The sequence below is a fragment of the Oncorhynchus nerka genome, linkage group LG18 (genome assembly GCF_034236695.1).
Source record: "Oncorhynchus nerka isolate Pitt River linkage group LG18, Oner_Uvic_2.0, whole genome shotgun sequence".
Classification (NCBI taxonomy): domain Eukaryota; kingdom Metazoa; phylum Chordata; class Actinopteri; order Salmoniformes; family Salmonidae; genus Oncorhynchus; species Oncorhynchus nerka.
This window is the reverse complement of record NC_088413.1, coordinates 18,684,209-18,706,701: the sequence shown is the minus strand read 5'-3', so window position 1 is coordinate 18,706,701 and position 22,493 is coordinate 18,684,209. Positions and strand designations below refer to the sequence as shown.

The following is a 22,493-nucleotide window of genomic DNA, read 5'->3' as shown; positions in this document are numbered from 1 at the left end:
TCAAATGGAGTTCACATTATGACTCTATCTCTCTCTATGCCTTCGATGGCCTTTTTAAATACTGTCTGTGTGTGACATTAGTGTTAGGAGTTATTTAGAAGTGTATGAAGAAAATCTGTCTGCATCTTAATCAGAGGTTTAAAAGGTGAACTTCACAGAACACAATGTGTGTGTGTGTGTGTGTGTGTGTGTGTGTGTGTGTGTGTGTGTGTGTGTGTGCCAATTCAGTACTGCTCTGCCCTCTGTGTGTGTTTTAACAATCCAATCACATTCAATCAGGAAGCTGGAAGACCTTACAAGGACATTTTTCCTTTATTTTTTCATGTGTGCCTTAGTTATTCTTATTAAAGCAATTTATGTAATAATTGATCATGGAAAAATCACAAGCCTATGGCAAATCACATAACATGTTTATATTAAAAACATCGAATACAATTATTTTACAGATTACAGTATGTCTACAGACTCTTAAACTATAGAGAAAATTGACGCCACTCGAACTGGGCTTTCTTTGACAATGCAATCACGAATTCATTGAATGAATATTAAAAAGTGTTGATTATTTGGTGTGAGGAGAGCACAGCGCACTGAAGAAAGCAGTAAGATGTGAGACACAGTGTTATGTTTCTGCCAAATGTTCACTGCTAGCGTGCGAGGCCAAGAGTGCAAGCCACTTCATTTAGGCCGCGCAGGTATCTGTATCTGTGTTACAGTATGGTGTCATGTAGAAGAGGCTGGTGGGAGAAGCTGTAGGAGGACAGGCTCATTGTAATGGATGGAATGGAATTCAGGAAACGGAGCCAAACGTGTTTAAAATATGTTTGATGCGTTTGATACCGGTCCATAAATTGCATTCCAGCAATTAAAATGAGCCCGCCTGCCCTCCCACCAGTCTCCTCTGTTGTCATGGTGATGTTAAACCCTTTTCTCACAGATCCAGTAACGATTATTAAAACATGACAGGTCATTCCATGCCTTTACAGGACGCCATGTTTCCGTGTTCAGCTCAACACAGTCCTCCTCCCCATTTGCTAGGTCGTCACCACCATTATCAGGCTGCTGTGAGTACCAGTAACTACAGGGTAAAGAAGACAGAGAAAATAAAATAATAAACATTTTGATTTGTCACATGCGCGAAATACAACAGGTGAAGACTTTAACGTAAAATGCTTACTTATGGGTCCTTTCCCAACAATGCAGAGTTCAAATGTGAGATAAAAAGCTAAATAGAAAAAGGAAATAGTAACACAATAAAATAACAACAACAAGGAATACCGAGTCTATGTGCAGGGGTACGAGGTAGTTGAGGTCATTAAGGGGGACTAGGCAATCAAGATAGATAATAAACAGAGTAGCAGCACTGCATGTGAAAAGTGGGAAGCTGTGTATGTGTGCGTGTGTGGCATCAATATGCGTGTGTGAGTGTGTAGTGTGTGTGTGTGGGAGGATCAATGTAGGATGTCTGAGTGTTTGAATGTGTGGGTAGAGTCTAGCGAGTGTGTGGGTAGAGTCTAGCGAGTGTGGGTAGAGTCGAGCGAGTGTGTGGGTAGATTCTAGCGAGTATGTGGATAGATTCTAGGGAGTGTGTGGGTATATTCTAGTGAGTGTGTGGGTAGATTCTAGCGAGTGTGTGGGTAGATTCTAGTGAGTGTGTGGGTAGATTCTAGTGAGTGTGTGGGTAGATTCTAGCGAGTGTGTGGGTAGATTCTAGCGAGTGTGTGGGTAGATTCTAGCGATTGTGTGGGTAGATTCTAGCGAGTGTGTGGGTAGATTCTAGCGAGTGTGTGGGTAGATTCTAGCGAGTGTGTGGGTAGATTCTAGCGATTGTGTGGGTAGATTCTAGCGAGTGTGTGGGTAGATTCTAGCGAGTGTGTGGGTAGATTCTAGCGAGTGTGTGGGTAGACTCTAGCGAGTGTGTGGGTAGATTCTAGCGAGTGTGTGGGAAGATTCTAGTGAGTGTGTGGGTAGATTTAGTGAGTGTGTGGCTAGATTCTAGCGAGTGTGTGGGTAGATTCTAGTGAGTGTGGGTACAGTGCCTTGCGAAAGTATTCGGCCCCCTTGAACTTTGCGACCTTTTGCCACATTTCAGGCTTCAAACATAAAGATATAAAACTGTATTTTTTTGTGAAGAATCAACAACAAGTGGGACACAATCATGAAGTGGAACGACATTTATTGGATATTTCAAACTTTTTTAACATACCAAAACTGAAAAATTGGGCGTGCAAAATTATTCAGCCCCTTTACTTTCAGTGCAGCAAAATCTCTCCAGAAGTTCAGTGAGGATCTCTGAATGATCCAATGTTGACCTAAATGACTAATGATGATAAATACAATCCACATGTGTTTAATCAAGTCTCCGTATAAATGCACCTGCACTGTGATAGTCTCAGAGGTCCGTTAAAAGCGCAGAGAGCATCATGAAGAACAAGGAACACACCAGGCAGGTCCGAGATACTGTTGTGAAGAAGTTTAAAGCCGGATTTGGATACAAAAAGATTTCCCAAGCTTTAAACATCCCAAGGAGCACTGTGCAAGCGATAATATTGAAATGGAAGGAGTATCAGACCACTGCAAATCTACCAAGACCTGGCCGTCCCTCTAAACTTTCAGCTCATACAAGGAGAAGACTGATCAGAGATGCAGCCAAGAGGCCCATGATCACTCTGGATGAACTGCAGAGATCTACAGCTGAGGTGGGAGACTCTGTCCATAGGACAACAATCAGTCGTATATTGCACAAATCTGGCCTTTATGGAAGAGTGGCAAGAAGAAAGCCATTTCTTAAAGATATCCATAAAAAGTGTTGTTTAAAGTTTGCCACAAGCCACCTGGGAGACACACCAAACATGTGGTCAGATGAAACCAAAATTGAACTTTTTGGCAACAATGCAAAATGTTATGTTTGGCGTAAAACCAACACAGCTCATCACCCTAAACACACCATCCCCACTGTCAAACATGGTGGTGGCAGCATCATGGTTTGGGCCTGCTTTTCTTCAGCAGGGACAGGGAAGATGGTTCAAATTGATGGGAAGATGGATGGAGCCAAATACAGGACCATTCTGGAAGAAAACCTGATGGAGTCTGCAAAAGACCTGAGACTGGGACGGACATTTGTCTTCCAACAAGACAATGATCCAAAACATAAAGCAAAATCTACAATGGAATGGTTCAAAAATAAACATATCCAGGTGTTAGAATGGCCAAGTCAAAGTCCAGACCTGAATCCAATCGAGAATCTGTGGAAAGAACTGAAAACTGCTGTTCACAAATGCTCTCCATCCAACCTCACTGAGCTCGAGCTGTTTTGCAAGGAGGAATGGGAAAAAATTTCAGTCTCTCGATGTGCAAAACTGATAGAGACATACCCCAAGCGACTTACAGCTGTAATCGCAGCAAAAGGTGGCGCTACAAAGTATTAACTTGAGGGGGCTGAATAATTTTGCACGCCCAATTATTCCGTTTTTGATTTGTTAAAAAAGTTTGAAATATCCAATAAATGTCGTTGCACTTCATGATTGTGTCCCACTAGATTCTTGCGAGTGTGTGGGTAGATTCTAGTGAGTGTGTGGGTAGATTCTAGCGAGTGTGTGGGTAGATTCTAGTGTGTGTGTGGGTAGAGTCTAGTGAGTGTGTGGGTAGATTCTAGCGAGTGTGTGGGTAGATGTTAGTGAGTGTGTGGGTGGATTTAAGTGAGTGTGTGGGTAGATTCTAGCGAGTGTGTGGGTAGATTCTAGCGTGTGTGTGGGTAGATTCTAGCGAGTGTGTGGGTAGATTCTAGTGAGTGTGTGGGTCGATTCTAGTGAGTGTGTGGGTAGATTCTAGCGAGTGTGTGGGTAGATTCTAGTGTGTGTGTGGGTAGAGTCTAGTGAGTGTGTGGGTAGATGTCTAGCGAGTGTGTGGGTAGATGTTAGTGAGATGTTAGTGAGTGTGTGGGTGGATTTAAGTGAGTGTGTGGGTAGATTCTAGCGAGTGTGTGGGTAGATTCTAGCGTGTGTGTGGGTAGAGTCTAGTGAGTGTGTGGGTAGCGTTTATTGAGTGTGTGGGTAGATTCTAGCGAGTGTGTGGGTAGATTCTAGTGAGTGTGTGGGTCGATTCTAGTGAGTGTGTGGGTAGATTCTAGTGAGTGTGTGGGTAGCGTTTATTGAGTGTGTAGGTAGATTCTAGCGAGTGTGTGGGTAGATTCTAGTGAGTGTGTGGGTAGATTCTATTGAGTGAATGGGTAGCGTTTATTGAGTGTGTGGGTAGATTCTAGCGAGTGTGTGGGTAGATTCTAGTGAGTGTGTGGGAAGAGTCTAGTGAGTGTGTGGGTAGATTCTAGCGAGTGTGTGGGTAGATTCTAGTGAGTGCGTGGGTAGATTCTAGTGAGTGTGTGGGTAGATTCTAGTGAGTGTGTGGGTAGATTCTAGTGAGTGTGTGGTAGATTCTAGTGAGTGTGTGGTAGATTGTAGTGAGTGTGTGGGTAGCGTTTATTGAGTGTGTGGGTAGATTCTAGCGAGTGTGTGGGTAGATTCTAGCGAGTGTGTGGGTAGCGTTTATTGAGTGTGTGGGTAGATTCTAGCGAGTGTGTGGGTAGATTCTAGTGAGTGTGTGGGTAGCGTTTATTGAGTGTGTGGGTAGATTCTAGCGAGTGTGTGGGTAGATTCTAGCGGGTGTGTGGGTAGATTCTAGCGAGTGTGTGGGTAGATTCTAGCGAGTGTGTGGTAGATTCTAGCGAGTGTGTGGGTAGATTCTAGCGAGTGTGTGGGTAGATTCTAGCGAGTGTGTGGGTAGATTCTAGCGAGTGTGTGGGTAGATTCTAGGGAGTGTGTGGGTATATTCTAGGGAGTGTGTGGGTATATTCTAGGGAGTGTGTGGGTAGAGTCTAGTGAGTGTGTGGGTAGCGTTTATTGAGTGTGTGGGTAGATTCTAGCGAGTGCGTGGGTAGATTCTAGCGAGTGCGTGGTTAGATTCTAGCGAGTGTGTGGGTAGATTCTAGCGAGTGTGTGGGTAGATTCTAGCGAGTGTGTGGGTAGATTCTAGGGAGTGTGTGGGTATATTCTAGGGAGTGTGTGGGTAGAGTCTAGCGAGTGTGTGGGTAGCGTTTATTGAGTGTGTAGGTAGATTCTAGTGAGTGAATGGGTAGCGTTTATTGAGTGTGTGGGTAGATTCTAGCGAGTGTGTGGGTAGATTCTAGTGAGTGTGTGGGTAGCGTTTATTGAGTGTGTGGGTAGATTCTAGCGAGTGCGTGGGTAGATTCTAGCGAGTGTGTGGTTAGATTCTAGCGAGTGTGTGGGTAGATTCTAGCGCGTGTGTGGGTAAATTCTAGCGAGTGTGTGGGTAGATTCTAGGGAGTGTGTGGGTATATTCTAGGGAGTGTGTGGGTAGAGTCTAGCGAGTGTGTGGGTAGCGTTTATTGAGTGTGTAGGTAGATTCTAGTGAGTGAATGGGTAGCGTTTATTGAGTGTGTGGGTAGATTCTAGCGAGTGTGTGGGTAGATTCTAGTGAGTGTGTGGGTAGCGTTTATTGAGTGTGTGGGTAGATTCTAGCGAGTGCGTGGGTAGATTCTAGTGTGTGTGGGTCGATTCTAGTGAGTGCATGGGTAGATTCTAGTGAGTGTGTGGGTCGATTCCTGTGAGTGTGTGGGTAGATTGTAGTGAGTGTGTGGGTAGATTGTAGTGAGTGTGTGGGTAGCATTTATTGAGTGTGTGGGTAGATTCTAGCGAGTGTGTGGGTAGATTCTAGTGAGTGTGTGGGTAGATTCTAGTGAGTGAATGGGTAGCGTTTATTGAGTGTGTGGGTAGATTCTAGTGAGTGTGTGGGTAGATTCTAGTGAGTGAATGGGTAGCGTTTATTGAGTGTGTGGGTAGATTATAGCGAGTGTGTGGGTAGATTCTAGTGAGTATGTGGATAGCGTTTATTGAGTGTGTGGGTAGATTCTAGCGAGTGTGTGGGTAGATTCTAGTGAGTGTGTGGGTAGAGTCTAGTGAGTGTGTGGGTAGATTCTAGCGAGTGTGTGGGTAGATTCTAGCGAGTGTGTGGGTAGATTCTATTGAGTGCGTGGGTAGATTCTAGTGAGTGTATGGGTCGATTCTAGTGAGTGTGTGGGTAGATTCTAGTGAGTGTGTGGGTAGCGTTTATTGAGTGTGTGGGTAGATTCTAGCGAGTGTGTGGGTAGATTCTAGTGAGTGTGTGGATAGCGTTTATTGAGTGTGGGTAGATTCTAGCGAGTGTGTGGGTAGATTCTAGGGAGTGTGTGGGTATATTCTAGGGAGTGTGTGGGTATATTCTAGGGAGTGTGTGGGTAGAGTCTAGTGAGTGTGTGGGTAGCGTTTATTGAGTGTGTGGGTAGATTCTAGCGAGTGCGTGGGTAGATTCTAGCGAGTGTGTGGTTAGATTCTAGCGAGTGTGTGGGTAGATTCTAGCGAGTGTGTGGGTAGATTCTAGCGAGTGTGTGGGTAGATTCTAGGGAGTGTGTGGGTATATTCTAGGGAGTGTGTGGGTAGAGTCTAGCGAGTGTGTGGGTAGCGTTTATTGAGTGTGTAGGTAGATTCTAGTGAGTGAATGGGTAGCGTTTATTGAGTGTGTGGGTAGATTCTAGCGAGTGTGTGGGTAGATTCTAGTGAGTGTGTGGGTAGCGTTTATTGAGTGTGTGGGTAGATTCTAGCGAGTGCGTGGGTAGATTCTAGCGAGTGTGTGGTTAGATTCTAGCGAGTGTGTGGGTAGATTCTAGCGCGTGTGTGGGTAAATTCTAGCGAGTGTGTGGGTAGATTCTAGGGAGTGTGTGGGTATATTCTAGGGAGTGTGTGGGTAGAGTCTAGCGAGTGTGTGGGTAGCGTTTATTGAGTGTGTAGGTAGATTCTAGTGAGTGAATGGGTAGCGTTTATTGAGTGTGTGGGTAGATTCTAGCGAGTGTGTGGGTAGATTCTAGTGAGTGTGTGGGTAGCGTTTATTGAGTGTGTGGGTAGATTCTAGCGAGTGCGTGGGTAGATTCTAGTGTGTGGGGTCGATTCTAGTGAGTGCATGGGTAGATTCTAGTGAGTGTGTGGGTCGATTCCTGTGAGTGTGTGGGTAGTGTAGTGAGTGTGTGGGTAGATTGTAGTGAGTGTGTGGGTAGCATTTATTGAGTGTGTGGGTAGATTCTAGCGAGTGTGTGGGTAGATTCTAGTGAGTGTGTGGGTAGATTCTAGTGAGTGAATGGGTAGCGTTTATTGAGTGTGTGGGTAGATTCTAGTGAGTGTGTGGGTAGATTCTAGTGAGTGAATGGGTAGCGTTTATTGAGTGTGTGGGTAGATTATAGCGAGTGTGTGGGTAGATTCTAGTGAGTATGTGGATAGCGTTTATTGAGTGTGTGGGTAGATTCTAGCGAGTGTGTGGGTAGATTCTAGTGAGTGTGTGGGTAGAGTCTAGTGAGTGTGTGGGTAGATTCTAGCGAGTGTGTGGGTAGATTCTAGCGAGTGTGTGGGTAGATTCTAGTGAGTGCGTGGGTAGATTCTAGTGAGTGTATGGGTAGATTCTAGTGAGTGTGTGGGTAGATTCTAGTGAGTGTGTGGGTAGCGTTTATTGAGTGTGTGGGTAGATTCTAGCGAGTGTGTGGGTAGATTCTAGTGAGTGTGTGGATAGCGTTTATTGAGTGTGGGTAGATTCTAGCAAGTGTGTGGGTAGATTCTAGTGAGTGTGGGTAGATTGTAGTGAGTGTGTGGGTAGATTGTAGTGAGTGTGTGGGTAGATTCTAGTGAGTGTGTGGGTAGATTCTAGCAAGTGTGTGGGTAGATTCTAGTGAGTGTGGGTAGATTCTAGTGAGTGTGTGGGTAGATTCTAGTGAGTGAATGGGTAGCGTTTATTGAGTGTGTGGGTAAATTCTAGTGAGTGTGTGGGTAGATTCTAGTGAGTGAATGGGTAGCGTTTATTGAGTGTGTGGGTAGATTATAACGAGTGTGTGGGTAGATTCTAGTGAGTATGTGGATAGCGTTTATTGAGTGTGTGGGTAGATTCTAGCGAGTGTGTGGGTAGATTCTAGTGAGTGTGTGGGTAGAGTCTAGTGAGTGTGTGGGTAGAGTCTAGTGAGTGTGTGGGTAGATTCTAGCGAGTGTGTGGGTAGATTCTAGCGAGTGTGTGGGTAGATTCTATTGAGTGCGTGGGTAGATTCTAGTGAGTGTATGGGTCGATTCTAGTGAGTGTGTGGGTAGATTCTAGTGAGTGTGTGGGTAGCGTTTATTGAGTGTGTGGGTAGATTCGAGCGAGTATGTGGGTAGATTCTAGTGAGTGTGTGGGTATATTCTAGTGAGTGAATGGGTAGCGTTTATTGAGTGTGTGGGTAGATTCTAGCGAGTGTGTGGGTAGATTCTAGTGAGTGTGTGGATAGCGTTTATTGAGTGTGGGTAGATTCTAGCAAGTGTGTGGGTAGATTCTAGTGAGTGTGGGTAGATTGTAGTGAGTGTGTGGGTAGATTCTAGCAAGTGTGTGGGTAGATTCTAGTGAGTGTGGGTAGATTCTAGTGAGTGTGTGGGTAGAGTCTAGTGAGTGTGTGGGTAGATTCTAGCAAGTGTGTGGGTAGATTCTAGTGAGTGTTGGAAGATTCTAGTGAGTGTGTGGGTAGATTCTAGTGAGTGTGTGGGTAGATTCTAGTGAGTGTGTGGGTAGATTCTAGTGAGTGTGTGGGTAGATTCTAGTGAGTGTGTGGGTAGATTCTAGTGAGTGTATGGGTAGTGTTTATTGAGTGTGTGGGTAGATTCTAGTGAGTGTGTGGGTAAATTCTAGCGAGTGTGTGGGTAGATTCTAGTGAGTGTGTGGATAGCGTTTATTGAGTGTGGGTAGATTCTAGCAAGTGTGTGGGTAGATTCTAGTGAGTGTGGGTAGATTGTAGTGAGTGTGTGGGTAGATTGTAGTGAGTGTGTGGGTAGATTCTAGTGAGTGTGTGGGTAGATTCTAGCAAGTGTGTGGGTAGATTCTAGTGAGTGTGGGTAGATTCTAGTGAGTGTGTGGGTAGAGTCTAGTGAGTGTGTGGGTAGATTCTAGCAAGTGTGTGGGTAGATTCTAGTGAGTGTTGGTAGATTCTAGTGAGTGTGTGGGTAGATTCTATTAGTGTGTGGGTAGATTCTAGTGAGTGTGGGTAGAGTCTAGTGAGTGTGGGTAGATTCTAGTGAGTGTGTGGGTAGAGTCTAGTGAGTGTGTGGGTAGATTCTAGCAAGTGTGTGGGTAGATTCTAGTGAGTGTGTGGATAGCGTTTATTGAGTGTGGGTAGATTCTAGCAAGTGTGTGGGTAGATTCTAGTGAGTGTGGGTAGATTGTAGTGAGTGTGTGGGTAGATTGTAGTGAGTGTGTGGGTAGATTCTAGTGAGTGTGTGGGTAGATTCTAGCAAGTGTGTGGGTAGATTCTAGTGAGTGTGGGTAGATTCTAGTGAGTGTGTGGGTAGAGTCTAGTGAGTGTGTGGGTAGATTCTAGCAAGTGTGTGGGTAGATTCTAGTGAGTGTTGGTAGATTCTAGTGAGTGTGTGGGTAGATTCTAGTGAGTGTGTGGGTAGATTCTAGTGAGTGTGTGGGTAGATTCTGGTGAGTGTGTGGGTAGATTCTAGTGAGTGTGTGGGTAGATTCTAGTGAGTGTATGGGTAGTGTTTATTGAGTGTGTGGGTAGATTCTAGTGAGTGTGTGGGTAGATTCTAGCGAGTGTGTGGGTAGATTCTAGTGAGTGTGTGGATAGCGTTTATTGAGTGTGTGGGTAGATTCTAGTGAGTGTGTGGGTAGAGTCTAGTGAGTGTGTGGGTAGATTCTAGCAAGTGTGTGGGTAGATTGTAGTGAGTGTGTGGGTAGATTCTAGTGAGTGTGGGTAGATTCTAGTGAGTGTGTGGGTAGATTCTAGTGAGTGTGTGGGTAGAGTCTAGTGAGTGTGTGGGTAGATTCTAGCAAGTGTGTGGGTAGATTCTAGTGAGTGTTGGTAGATTCTAGTGAGTGTGTGGGTAGATTCTAGTGAGTGTGTGGGTAGATTCTAGTGAGTGTGTGGGTAGATTCTAGTGAGTGTGTGGGTAGATTCTAGTGAGTGTATGGGTAGTGTTTATTGAGTGTGTGGGTAGATTCTAGTGAGTGTGTGGGTAGATTCTAGCGAGTGTGTGGGTAGATTCTAGTGAGTGTGTGGGTAGAGTCTAGTGAGTGTGTGGGTAGATTCTAGCAAGTGTGTGGGTAGATTGTAGTGAGTGTGTCGGTAGATTCTAGTGAGTGTGGGTAGAGTCTAGTGAGTGTGGGTAGATTCTAGTGAGTGTGTGGGTAGAGTCTAGTGAGTGTGTGGGTAGATTCTAGCAAGTGTGTGGGTAGATTCTAGTGAGTGTTGGTAGATTCTAGTGAGTGTGTGGGTAGATTCTAGTGAGTGTGTGGGTAGAGTCTAGTGAGTGTGTGGGTAGATTCTAGCAAGTGTGTGGGTAGATTGTAGTGAGTGTGTGGGTAGATTCTAGTGAGTGTGGGTAGATTCTAGTGAGTGTGTGGGTAGATTCTAGAGAGTGTTTGGTAGATTCTAGTGAGTGTGTGGGTAGATTCTAGAGAGTGTTTGGTAGATTCTAGTGAGTGTGTGGGTAGATTCTAGTGAGTGTGTGGGTAGATTCTAGTGAGTGTGTGGGTAGATTCTAGTGAGTGTGTGGGTAGATTCTAGAGAGTGTTTGGTAGATTCTAGTGAGTGTATGGGTAGTGTTTATTGAGTGTGTACATACAACCAGTGCAAGAGAGCCATTGCTTACAGTCAGAGCAAAAATCAACAAAAAAAGAGGTCAAAGTAAACAGTCAAGCTTGGACAAACTTTATTTGTATTATTTTTTATAAAATGTTCATGTGCAAATAGTACTTGGTTTCTATGATATATCTTCAGTGCTCGTGGAATGACATCTATGAATGGAAATATGATTTGAAGCAATATGTCATTTGTTAAGTCTCCAAACATCTGGAGGATCAAATCTCACCTTGAACTCCTTACACTGTGGTCAGTGTTACTAGAGCAGTAGTCTCTTACCTTGGGGTGGTCAGTGTTACTAGAGCAGTAGTCTCTTACCTTGGGGTGGTCAGTGTTACTAGAGCAGTAGTCTCTTACCTTGGGGTGGTCAGTGTTACTAGAGCAGTAGTCTCTTACCTTGGGGTGGTCAGTGTTACTAGAGCAGTAGTCTCTTGCCTTGGGGTGGTCAGTGTTACTAGAGCAGTAGTCTCTTACCTTGGGGTGGTCAGTGTTATTATAGAGCAGTAGTCTCTTACCTTGGGGTGGTCAGTGTTATTATAGAGCAGTAGTCTCTTACCTTGGGGTGGTCAGTGTTACTAGAGCAGTAGTCTCTTACCTTGGGGTGGTCTGTGTTACTAGAGCAGTAGTCTCTTACCTTGGGGTGGTCAGTGTTATTATAGAGCAGTAGTCTCTTACCTTGGGGTGGTCAGTGTTATTATAGAGCAGTAGTCTCTTACCTTGGGGTGGTCAGTGTTACTAGAGCAGTAGTCTCTTACCTTGGGGTGGTCAGTGTTACTAGAGCAGTAGTCTCTTACCTTGGGGTGGTCAGTGTTATTGAGCAGTAGTCTCTTACCTTGGGGTGGTCAGTGTTACTAGAGCAGTAGTCTCTTACCTTGGGGTGGTCAGTGTTACTAGAGCAGTAGTCTCTTACCTTGGGGTGGTCAGTGTTACTAGAGCAGTAGTCTCTTACCTTGGGGTGGTCAGTGTTACTAGACAGTAGTCTCTTACCTTGGGGTGGTCAGTGTTACTAGAGCAGTAGTCTCTTACCTTGGGGTGGTCAGTGTTACTAGAGCAGTAGTCTCTTACCTTGGGGTGGTCAGTGTTACTAGAGCAGTAGTCTCTTACCTTGGGGTGGTCAGTGTTACTAGAGCAGTAGTCTCTTACCTTGGGGTGGTCAGTGTTATTATAGAGCAGTAGTCTCTTACCTTGGGGTGGTCAGTGTTATTATAGGCAGTAGTCTCTTACCTTGTTCTGGTCAGTGTTATTATAGGCAGTAGTCTCTTACCTTGTTCTGGTCAGTGTTATTATAGAGCAGTAGTGTCTTACCTTTGGGTTATCAGTGTTATTAGAGCAGTAGTCTCTTACCTTGGGGTGGTCAGTGTTATTAGAGCTTTAGTCTCTTACCTTGGGGTGGTCAGTGTTGTTAGAGCATGTGTCTCTTACCTTGGGGTGGTCAGTGTTATTAGAGCTGTAGTCTCTTACCTTGGGGTGGTCAGTGTTATTATAGAACAGTAGTCTCTTACCTTGGGGTGGTCAGTGGTGTGCCATCCACCCATTTCCAGGTCCCTTCAGTAACAGAGTCAGACAGACCAATCCAGGCTCCCTTATTGAGGCCAAAGAGAAACTCCTGTTCGTGAGAAAGATACTGATATTGTCAACTACTAAAGACCACATGTGTTAAATACTGTAAGATACATTACTGACCAAGATATGTTTGATTCCCTCACTCTCTCTCTCTCTCTCTCACTCACTCACTCACTCACTCACTCACTCACTCACTCACTCACTCACTCACTCACTCACTCACTCACTCACTCACTCACTCACCTGTTCCTCCTTGCTGTTTATGATCACCAGGTTTGCTCCTCTGTTCAGACAGTCCAGTCTGCTCTCTTCCCAGGTTTTCATCTCAGTAGACAGGAAGTAACACCTGGATCTCCACAGCCTCCAACTGTCTGGACAAGTTTTTCTGATTTTCTGACAAATGTTTATCCCTGATGAAGAAATGTAAATAATATGTGAAATATATAACACTTGTTTATTGTATTGAATTTTTTTTACATTGTCATTTAACTATTGGTGAATCCTTGATTGGTGTGCACTGCAGGTTCCACCCTGGACGTAACATGGTAAACATAAATCTGTCTCCTTCCATTTAGTATGATATGTTACATTTCACATGGTGTGTTTTATTTTGTTGATGTCAATCATCAGTTACTTATGAAATGTTTTCACTTTGTTGTAGCTAATGTTAGCTATGTGGCTAGGTTGCTAACCTAAACTAGGTAAGATATAAAGGTTAGGGTTCGGGGTTAGGGTTAGAGTTAAGGGAATGGTTAGCTGACATGCTAAGTATATTGTGGCAAAGTAGTTAAAAAGTGTCAAGTAGTTGCACAGTTGCTAATAAGTTACAGATACTGAAGTCGTCCATGATGTGATTCGAACACGCAACCTTTGGGTTGCTAGACGGTTGCATAATATAATATGGCCACCCATCCTTCCTCCTTTTGTTTTTGCAAATAAGTAAGTAACCTATCTTATGTAACCGTACCAAACGTAACATATCATACTATTCTGAGTGTCACAGATTTACATTTACTATCTTTGAAGTCAGACTGGAGAATGAAAGGTAGAGAAGAGGGATACAGCCCTAGTGACTGACTTGACTACTTACCACTCACAGAGAGCCTCTTCTCCAGCGCCACCTTCTCATTGGTCAGAACGCTGACCCTGTTTCTCAAAATGTCCCTGTCTCTAGTCAGGGCATTATAACGCTCCTGTAACTGGTTTTTGTTATCTGTATTCTCTGCCTGGTCTCTGTCCCTCAATAACTGGTTTCTCTCCATCTCTAGCTGGTTCATGTTATTTTTAGACTGGTCTATCTCCTCCTGCAACTGGTCTCTGTCTGTACACAGGTCAATGATACCACTACTGGTAACTGACTGGTCTCTGCCCCTCAGTAACTGGTCTCTCTCCCTCTCTAGCTGGTTCATGTTCGTCTGACACTGGTCTCTCTCCTTCTGCAGCTGGTCTCTGTCTGTACATAGGTCAATGATACCACTACTGGTATCTGGCTGGTTTCTGTCTTGCACCAGACCAGTGGTGTTGTAACAGTTCTCTAACTGGTTCCTCTTTTCGTTATAGCCAGCTGAAAAACAAAGAGGTTCCTGCATGTAATGCGTCCCAAATACCACACTATTCCTTTTGTAGTGCAGAACCGAGGACCAAAGCCCTATGTACCCTGGTCAAAAGTAGTGCCCTTTAAAGAGGATAGGGTCCTATTTGGAACACAGTCCTGGTTGTGGTGTTTACATTGTTCACCATGTTCAGTGACTTATACAAGGCCAAGGGCACCAGTTACTGTAGTTACTCAAATCTCTGTGGACAATGTCAACATTATTATAATACTTTTTTTTTGGGGGGGGGGGGCAGTTTTTATATTGAGGACAGATAATTGCTTCCATCAATGCAATTGTCTGCATCATTTCCAATCCGCCATATATGTTTTTGGTAAATATACACCTATCTACATATATACATACACATACCCATATACACATATAAAAATATACATAAACATTCATACATGTGTACATACATATACACATTGTAGAATACACCTTTATTATTCCCCACAGACCCTATCACCCCTCCCCCAATTGGAGTGAACTAATACACATTAACACTTAGGTTTCTACCTTAAGTTTATACATATTTTACAGACACAATCTATTTGACAAAAGTTATATTTAGTTTGTTTTCAGTCCTTCCTCTATTTCTGATGTCCATCCAGTTAGATTTGCAGTGGGGCAAAAAAGTATTTAGTCAGCCACCAATTGTGCAATTTCTCCCACTTAAAAAGATGAGAGAGCCCTGTAATGTTCATCATAGGTACACATCAACTATGACAGACAAAATGAGAAAAAAAATACAGAAAATCACATTGTAGGATTTTTAATGAATTTATTTTCAAATTATGGTGGAAAATAAGTATTTGGTCAATAACAAAAGTTTATCTCAATACTTTGTTATATACCCTTTGTTGGCAATGACAGAGGTCAAACGTTTTCTGTAAGTCTTCACAAGGTTTTCACACACTATTGCTGGTATTTTGGCCCATTCCTCCATGCAGATCTCCTCTAGAGCAGTGATGTTTTGGGGCAGTTGCTGGGAAACACAGACTTTCAACTCCCTCCAAAGATTTTCTATGGGGTTGAGATCTGGAGACTGGCTAGGCCACTCCAGGACCTTGAAATGCATCTTACGAAGCCACTCCTCCGTTGCCCGGGTGGTGTGTTTGGGATCATTGTCATGCTGAAAGACCCAGCCACGTTTCGTCTTCAATGCCCTTGCTGATGGAAGGAGGTTTTCACTCAAAATCTCACGGTACATGACCCCATTCATTCTTTCCTTTACACGGATCAGTCGTCCTGGTCCCTTTGCAGAAAAACAGCCCCCATGCTTCACAGTAGGTATGGTGTTCTTTGGATGCAACTCAGCATTCTTTGTCCTCCAAACACAACGAGTTGAGTTTTTACCAAAAAGTTATATTTTGGTTTCATCTGACCATATGACATTCTCCCAATCTTCTTCTGGATCATCCAAATGCTCTCTAGCAAACTTCAGACGGGCCTGGACAGCCACTTATATTTTATTTATTTTACCTTTATTTTACTAGGCAAGTCAGTTAAGAACAAATTCTTATTTTCAATGACGGCCTAGGAACAGTGGCTTAACTGCCTGTTCAGGGGCAGACCGACAGATTTGTACCTTGTTAGCTCGGGGATTCGAACTTGCAACCTTTCGGTTACTAGTCCAACGCTCTAACCACCAGGCTACCCTGCCGCCCATGCAGGATTTGAGTCCCTGGCGGCGTAGTGTGTTACTGATGGTAGGCTTTGTTACTTTGGTCCCAGCTCTCTGCAGGTCATTCACTAGGTCCCCCGTGTGGTTCTGGGATTTTTGCTCACCGTCCTTGTGATCATTTTGACCCCACGGGGTGAGATCTTGCGTGGAGCCCCAGATCGAGGGAGATTATCAGTGGTCTTGTATGTCTTCAATTTCCTAATAATTGCTCCCACAGTAGATTTCTTCAAACCAATCTGCTTACCTATTGCAGATTCAGTCTTCCCAGCCTGGTGCAGGTCTACAATTTTGTTTCTGGTGTCCTTTGACAGCTCTTTGGTCTTGGCCATAGTGGAGTTTGGAGTGTGACTGTTTGAGGTTGTGGACAGGTGTCTTTTATACTGATAACAAGTTCAAACAGGTGCCATTAAAACAGGTAACGAGAGGAGGACAGAGGAACCTCTTAAAGAAGAAGTTACAGGTCTGTGAGAGCCAGAAATCTTGCTTGTTTGTAGGTGACCAAATACTTATTTTCCACCATAATTTGAAAATAAATTCATTAAAAATCCTACAATGTGATTTTCTGGATTTTTTTCTTCTAATTTTGTCTGTCATAGTTGAAGTGTTCCTATGATGAAAATTACAGGCCTCTCGCATCTTTTTAAGTGGGAGAACTTGCACAATTAGTGGCTGACTAAATACTTTGTTGCCCCACTAGATATTTGTACCTGCTCCATTTAACAACATTTCTGAACCTATTTACATTTTACAGACCCTGTATGTTTTACGTTTGTTATCTTGTTGTTATTGGTCCCACTTTGAGCTCCATTCAACTTCTCCCATCAATCTCTTAAAACCATTAATTAGGGATTTCTATTTGCAATATATTTTTCAACTGTGCTGTGATGCTTCACAAAAGTACGGAACCTTTCTATTCTCATAGTTTCTAGAGATTGTAAATTAAAGATTTTTTTTTCTAAAATTATAATTATAGTATTGATCGATTGACTCTGACTTTTCAAATTACCCAGTATTGCTATCTGCAGCGTTAGTTCTAGGTACATTTTGTAATTCTTCAGCCATTCCTGGACCTGTGACCAAAAACGAGCTACATATGGACAGTACCAAAATAAATGATCTAATGACTCTGCCTCCTTGCAGCAAAATCTGCAGAGCTGGGAAGATTGTATCCCCCATATAAATAACATTCTATTGGTTGCAAAAATGTTGTATGATCATTTCAATTGAAAAAGTCGAGTTTTGAATCCGGCGTTGTTTTGTTTGTCAATTCATTAACCGTGTGCCATGGAATCGGTACATTGAAAGTCTCTTCCCCACTATTTTGTCATTTATATGCACAGCTGTTTTTTGGTACTTTTACTTTATTTATCACAAACTTCTTTTTACCATTTTAGTTTTTTTAATGCAGGGCCGACAGACAAGTTCTGTACTTTTTCCCCCTTCAACTTACCTCTTCCATTTTTGTGGCAATGCTGCAATCAGTTGGTATGTACATTTGGTTAGAGCAGACATTTCCATATGTCTGTGTTATCTGCATGTGTGACATAACTCCACCAGTCCTATTCATGATAGCATTTACAAAGATTATACCTTTTTTGAACATTTTATCGAAAAATATGTTTTTTTAAATTAGTTAGCATATTTGAATTTAACCTCAATATTGCTTGATTTATTTGTTCTTTCTTTTCAGATGGATTAAACTGAAATTGCAACCAACCTTCTAAGGCTTGATTAAAAAATAATTATATTTTGGAGATGATTACGCTTTAATATAACCGGAAGTGAGCAGCTGCAATCTGAATAAAGGGAAAAGGCCATTCTTGAACATGGGGTGAGACATTGTTACTACAGTAATTTGCTGGACAACCATTTCAGATTTCAGTCTAACTTTTGTATTTAATCATTTCTGCCCTCCAAATTGATGTTCGTGATATAAATAGGCCCTTTTAATTTTGTCTGGCTTGCAATTCCAAATAAAATATCATAGTTAAACTGTGATATGACTAAAGAGTTCATCAGGATGATTTTTCCACAAATAGACAGGTATTTTCCTTTCCATGATAACAAGATCTTATCTATTTTTGCTAACTTTCTATTAATTTCCTATTGATTGGAGTGAGATTTCACATCCCCGTCAGACCATTGTATTGGTAAACTACACGGTAATATAAAAGTTGCATTTTTTTAGTGCTCCAATACATAATATAGTACACTTATCATCATTTGGTTTTAATACAGAGAGGACAGAAAAAGTGTCTAGATTGTTTATGAGGCTGTGGAAGGATTCTATTTCTGGTTTTAAAATAAAGCATGAATCATCAGCATACAATGACACCTTTGTTATTAAGCCATGAATTTCTAATCCCTGTTGTTGAATCTAATTTTAACAGCTAACATTTTGATGGCAATAATAAATAGATATGCTCGATAGTGGACAACCCTGTTTTACTCTTGACAGTTTAAAACTTTCTGAGATGTAGCCATTATTGACTCTTTTACACCTAGGGTTACTATACATAACTTTAACCCATTTTATAAGAAATTCTCCAAAATCGAAATATTCCATGCATTTATATATAATCTCCAGTCATACTTTTTCAAAAGCCTTTTCAAAATCAGCTATGAAAAGCACACCTGGTTTTTCCGACATTTCATAGTATTCTATTGTTTCCAGCACTGGTCTTATATTATCTCCAATGTATCGTCCATGTAAAAAACCTGTCTGATTAGGATGAATAGTAACTGTCAAAACCTTTTTTATTTCTATGCGCCAAGCAGTTAGCTAGAATATTTGCATCACAACACTGAAGTGTAATAGGCCTCCAATTTTCCAGATCTACTGGATCTTTATATACACCACTTGGATCCTGTTTCAGTAATAATGAAATCAATATTTTTTGGGGTGTGTCAACAATATTGACAAACTACTGGTCCCACACGTTACGTAACGTCAAGTCTGAATTGTGATCCTTACTTTGTGAGTACAGAACTATGGTGTGATAATAAAATACATATCTGTCCTATGGGCCCTGGTCAAACATAATGCAGTACAGTGCATTCGGAAAGTATTCAGACCCCTTTCCTTTTTCCACATTTTGTTACGTTACAGCCTTATTCTAAAATGGATTAAAATATTGTTTTTCCTCATCAATCTACACACAATTCTCATAATGACAAACAAAAACAGGTTTTGTATATTTTTGTAAATGTATAACATCTTATACATTTACACCAAATGTATAACATATTATGCTTCACGGAGTCGTGGCTGAATGAAGACAATATCAACATATAGCAGGCTGGCTATACGATGTACCAGCAGGATAGAACTGCGGAATCTGGTAAGGCAAGGGGCGGCGGTCTATGTATTTTGCTAAACAACAGCTGGTGCACTATATCTAAGGAAGTCTTGAGCTATTGCTGGCCTGAGGTAAAGTTTCTCACGATAAGCTGCAGGCCACATTACCTACGAGAGAGTTTTCATCTATATTCTTTGTAGCTGTTTACATACCACCACAGTCAGAGTCTGGCACTAAGACAGCATTGACTGAGCTGTATTCCGCCATAAGCAAACAAGAAAACACTCATCCAGAGAATGCGCTCCTAGTACCCGGGGACTTGAATGCAGGCAAACTTAACCAAATTTCTATCAGCATGTTAAATGTGTATCCAGAGGGAAAAGAACTCTGCACCACCTATACTCCACACACAAAGATACATACAAAGCTCTCCCTCACCCTCCATTTGGCAAATATGACCATAATTCCATCCTGCTGAAGCCATGAAGTGCTTTGAAAGGCTGGTCATGGCTCACATCAACAACATCATTCCAGAAACCCTAGACCCACTCCAATTTGCATACCGCCCCAACAGATCCACAGATGATGCTGTCTCTATTGCACTCCACACGGCCCTTTCCCACCTAGACAAAGGAACACCTATGTGAGAATGCTATTCATTGACCCCAGCTCAGCGTTCAACACCATTGTGCCCTCAAAGCTCATCAATAAGTGAAGGACCCTGGGACTAAACACCTCTCTCTGCAACTGGATCCTGGACTTCCTGACGGGCCGCCCCCAGGTGGTGAGGGTAGGCAACTACACATCTGTCACGCTGATCCTCAACACGGGGGCCAGCTGCACTATCGAGAGCATCCTGACTGGTTGCATCACTGCCTGGTGTGACAACTGCTCGGCCTCCGACCGCAAGGCACTACAGAGGGTAGTGCGACCAGACTAGTACATCACTGGGACCAGGCTTCCTGCCATCCAGGACCTCTTATGCCAGGCGGTGTCAGAGGAAGGACCTAAAAATTGTCAAAGACTCCAGCCACCCTAGTCATAGACTGTTCTCTCTGCTACCATACTGCAAGCGGTACCGGAGCGCCAAGTCTATATCCAAGAGGCTTCTAAACAGCTTCTACCCCCAAGCCATAAGACTCCTGAACATCAAGTCAAATGACCTCCCAGACTATTTGCATTGCCCCCCTCTCCCCTCTTTAATTTAATTTAATTTAACTTAAAATAAAAACAGAAATACCATATTCACATAAGTATTCAGACCCTTTGCTATAAGACTCGAAATTGAGCTCAGGTGCATCCTGTTTCCATTGTTCATCCTTGAGATGTTTCTACAACTGGAATGGACTCCACTTGTGGTAAAGTCAATTGATTGGACATGATTTGTAAAGGCACACACCTGTCTATATAAGGTCCCACAGTTGAGAGTGCATGTCAGAGCAAAAACCAAGCCATGAGGTCAAAGGAATTATTAGAACTCCCAGACAGCATTGTGTCGGAAGAAGTTTGGAACCACCAAGACTCTTCCTAGAGCTGGCCGCCCGGCCAAACTGAGCAATCGGGGGAGAAGGGCCTTGGTCAGGGAGGTGACCAAGAACCCAATGGTCACTCTGACAGAGCTCCATAGTTCCTCTTTTGAAGCTTCCAGAAAGACAATCATCTCTGCAGCGCTCCACCAATCAGGCCTTTATGGTAGAGTGGCCAGACTGAAGCCACTCCTCAGTAAAACGTACTTGACAGCCCTTTTGGAGCTTGCCATAAGACAACTGAAGGACTCTCAGACAATGAGAAACAAGATTCTCTGCTCTGATAAAACCAAGAATGAACTTTTTGGCCTGAATGCCATACCAAAGAAGACTTGATGATGTAATCGCTGCCAAAGGTGCTTCAGTTTTTCATTGTTAATAAATTGTAAAACATTCTAATAACATGTTTTTTCTTTGTTGTTTTTGGCTATTGTGTTGTTTTGTGGATTGATGAGGATAAAATACATCTTTAGAGAAAAGCTGTAACGTAACAGAATGTGGAAAAAGTCAAGGGGTCTGAATACTTTCCAAATGCATCCCAAATCCCTATTAAAAGCATTGCTATTGACCATTCCCCTAGTAGGGTGTCTTTTGGGATACAACCTCACTCACAGAAAGCCAGTCTCAGGGAGATGTTGAGGGTGACTTGTAGAACACACAGCACTCCTAAACACACAGCAGCCAGCCTGTAGACTCTTAGTCTTCCATCTGCAAAGGAACACGCACACCATTGTCCCACTTCACTAATGAATATGATTAAAACACAACACACAACATCCTACATCACTAATGACTATGATTAAAACACAACACACATCCTCCTACATCCCTAACGATTATGATTTGAACTTTGAGAAACAAACATTTCCATTGCGCCATTGGTTTTCCCCCGATTTAGGGTTGGCAGCAAGAGTTACCTCAAGAGTGCTGTCATCTCAATTCTGAAAACAGGAAGCTACTGTGTGACGAAATTACATGCAGCTTTAGCATGATTTAAAGGGGCAATCTGCAATTGCTGTAGCATGATTTAAATGGGCAATCTGTGATTGCTGTAGCATGGTTTAAATGGGCAATCTGCCTAAATCACTTTTTTTTTTTTTACATTTAAATGAATGATATTTCCCCATTGATTCTGAAGAATGTAACTTAAAACGTAAATGCTCTATGAACTTAGTTTAACTTTCTAAACCCATCAGGACCCAAAATATAAGTTTGTTCTACCATGGAATTGTAAACAAACACTGTGTAGCCTCAGATGTTTGAAACAATCATTTTAATCTCCAGGGTGATCAGTCCTTGAAAACGTACTGTAGCTCTGTCTATGAATTTGAGAGTGGTTACATCTTTACAACCCCGGCGGGGTGTCCACTGTGCTGTTATTTATTTAAAAATTGTTATTTTCAAATATTTGTATATAAATAGTTCCTAATTTTTAAAACTGAAGTGAAAAAATACATTGAATTGATACATTTTGGTGAACTTGACCCCAGCAGGTTTTGAACCCGAAGCTCCGTACCAACTGAACCACCCAGAAGAAGAAGAAGAAGTGTTTTTCTATTATGTGGTATTAGTGTGTGTTTGCATTGTTAGGTGTGTGTTACAGTGTGTGTGAGAGAGAATAAGATACACAGAATTCTTTGTCCTTACCTGAGAGTTGGGTTTCACTCGTCACGCTCCTCGTTGCTTTGTTCCTGTTTCCTTCAGTAACTTCATTTAATTCAATCACCTGTTTGTTGACGTAGTTTGCCATCTTAACTAACCGTACCGAATATCAATGATTACCCCAATCAATCAATGAATCAACTTCAAATTCAGTCTGTCTGACTTCTTATTGTAATATAAATTATTGTAGCATTTACATATAGTATTAACTTACTTATGATTACCTTTCTAACTGACTCCTAATGGTAATATCTACTGTATGATTACTAGTAGTTGAGTAGTTGCTTTGATATGTGTCTCCACTGGTACCTCTCTGATGTCTGTCTGTGGTCCACTACAGTTGAGAGAATGTTGTAAGTACCCAATCACTTTCAAGTAGGACGTCGTATTTCGCAAGGCCTGTTTGTGGCATTGTTCATAAGGAACTGACATTATGGCTTGTACTCCATGACTGGCAATCAATGC

General features: G+C 42.5%; 1 protein-coding gene and 1 long non-coding RNA gene across 3 annotated transcripts; both read right to left on the bottom strand.

Annotated features, from left to right (window-relative positions):
• Positions 1-289: 289 nt before the first annotated feature.
• Positions 290-22,367, bottom strand: LOC135561787 (C-type lectin domain family 4 member M-like). 2 transcript variants are annotated; one of them, XM_065003636.1, is made up of 6 exons: positions 22,014-22,367; positions 20,979-21,074; positions 13,350-13,823; positions 12,503-12,669; positions 12,199-12,302; positions 290-1,075 (listed from the first exon to the last, which is right to left on the bottom strand). In XM_065003636.1, the coding sequence occupies exons 1-6, from the start codon at positions 22,114-22,116 to the stop codon at positions 916-918; spliced, it is 1,104 nt and encodes a 367-aa protein (XP_064859708.1). In that variant the 5' UTR covers positions 22,117-22,367; the 3' UTR covers positions 290-915. The 2 variants fall into 2 exon arrangements, with proteins under 2 accessions (XP_064859708.1, XP_064859709.1); XM_065003637.1 differs by lacking the exon at positions 20,979-21,074.
• LOC135561790 (uncharacterized) lies at positions 10,750-12,192 on the bottom strand. Its single transcript, XR_010459653.1, has 2 exons — positions 11,413-12,192; positions 10,750-11,330 (listed from the first exon to the last, which is right to left on the bottom strand). It is a non-coding gene; the product is annotated as an uncharacterized LOC135561790 (long non-coding RNA).
• Positions 22,368-22,493: the final 126 nt, after the last annotated feature.

Bases quoted from the DNA above. Each gene is read 5' to 3' on its own strand.
- LOC135561787 (XM_065003636.1), bottom strand. From the start codon at position 22,116: ATGGCAAACTACGTCAACAAACAGGTGATTGAATTAAATGAAGTTACT. The intron at 13,824-20,978 runs GTGAGTGAGGTT...TTTGTTTTTCAG, and splicing joins CTCCCTGAGACTGGCTTTCT to CTGGCTATAACGAAAAGAGG. The intron at 12,303-12,502 runs GTGAGTGAGTGA...TCTCACGAACAG, and splicing joins TAAACAGCAAGGAGGAACAG to GAGTTTCTCTTTGGCCTCAA.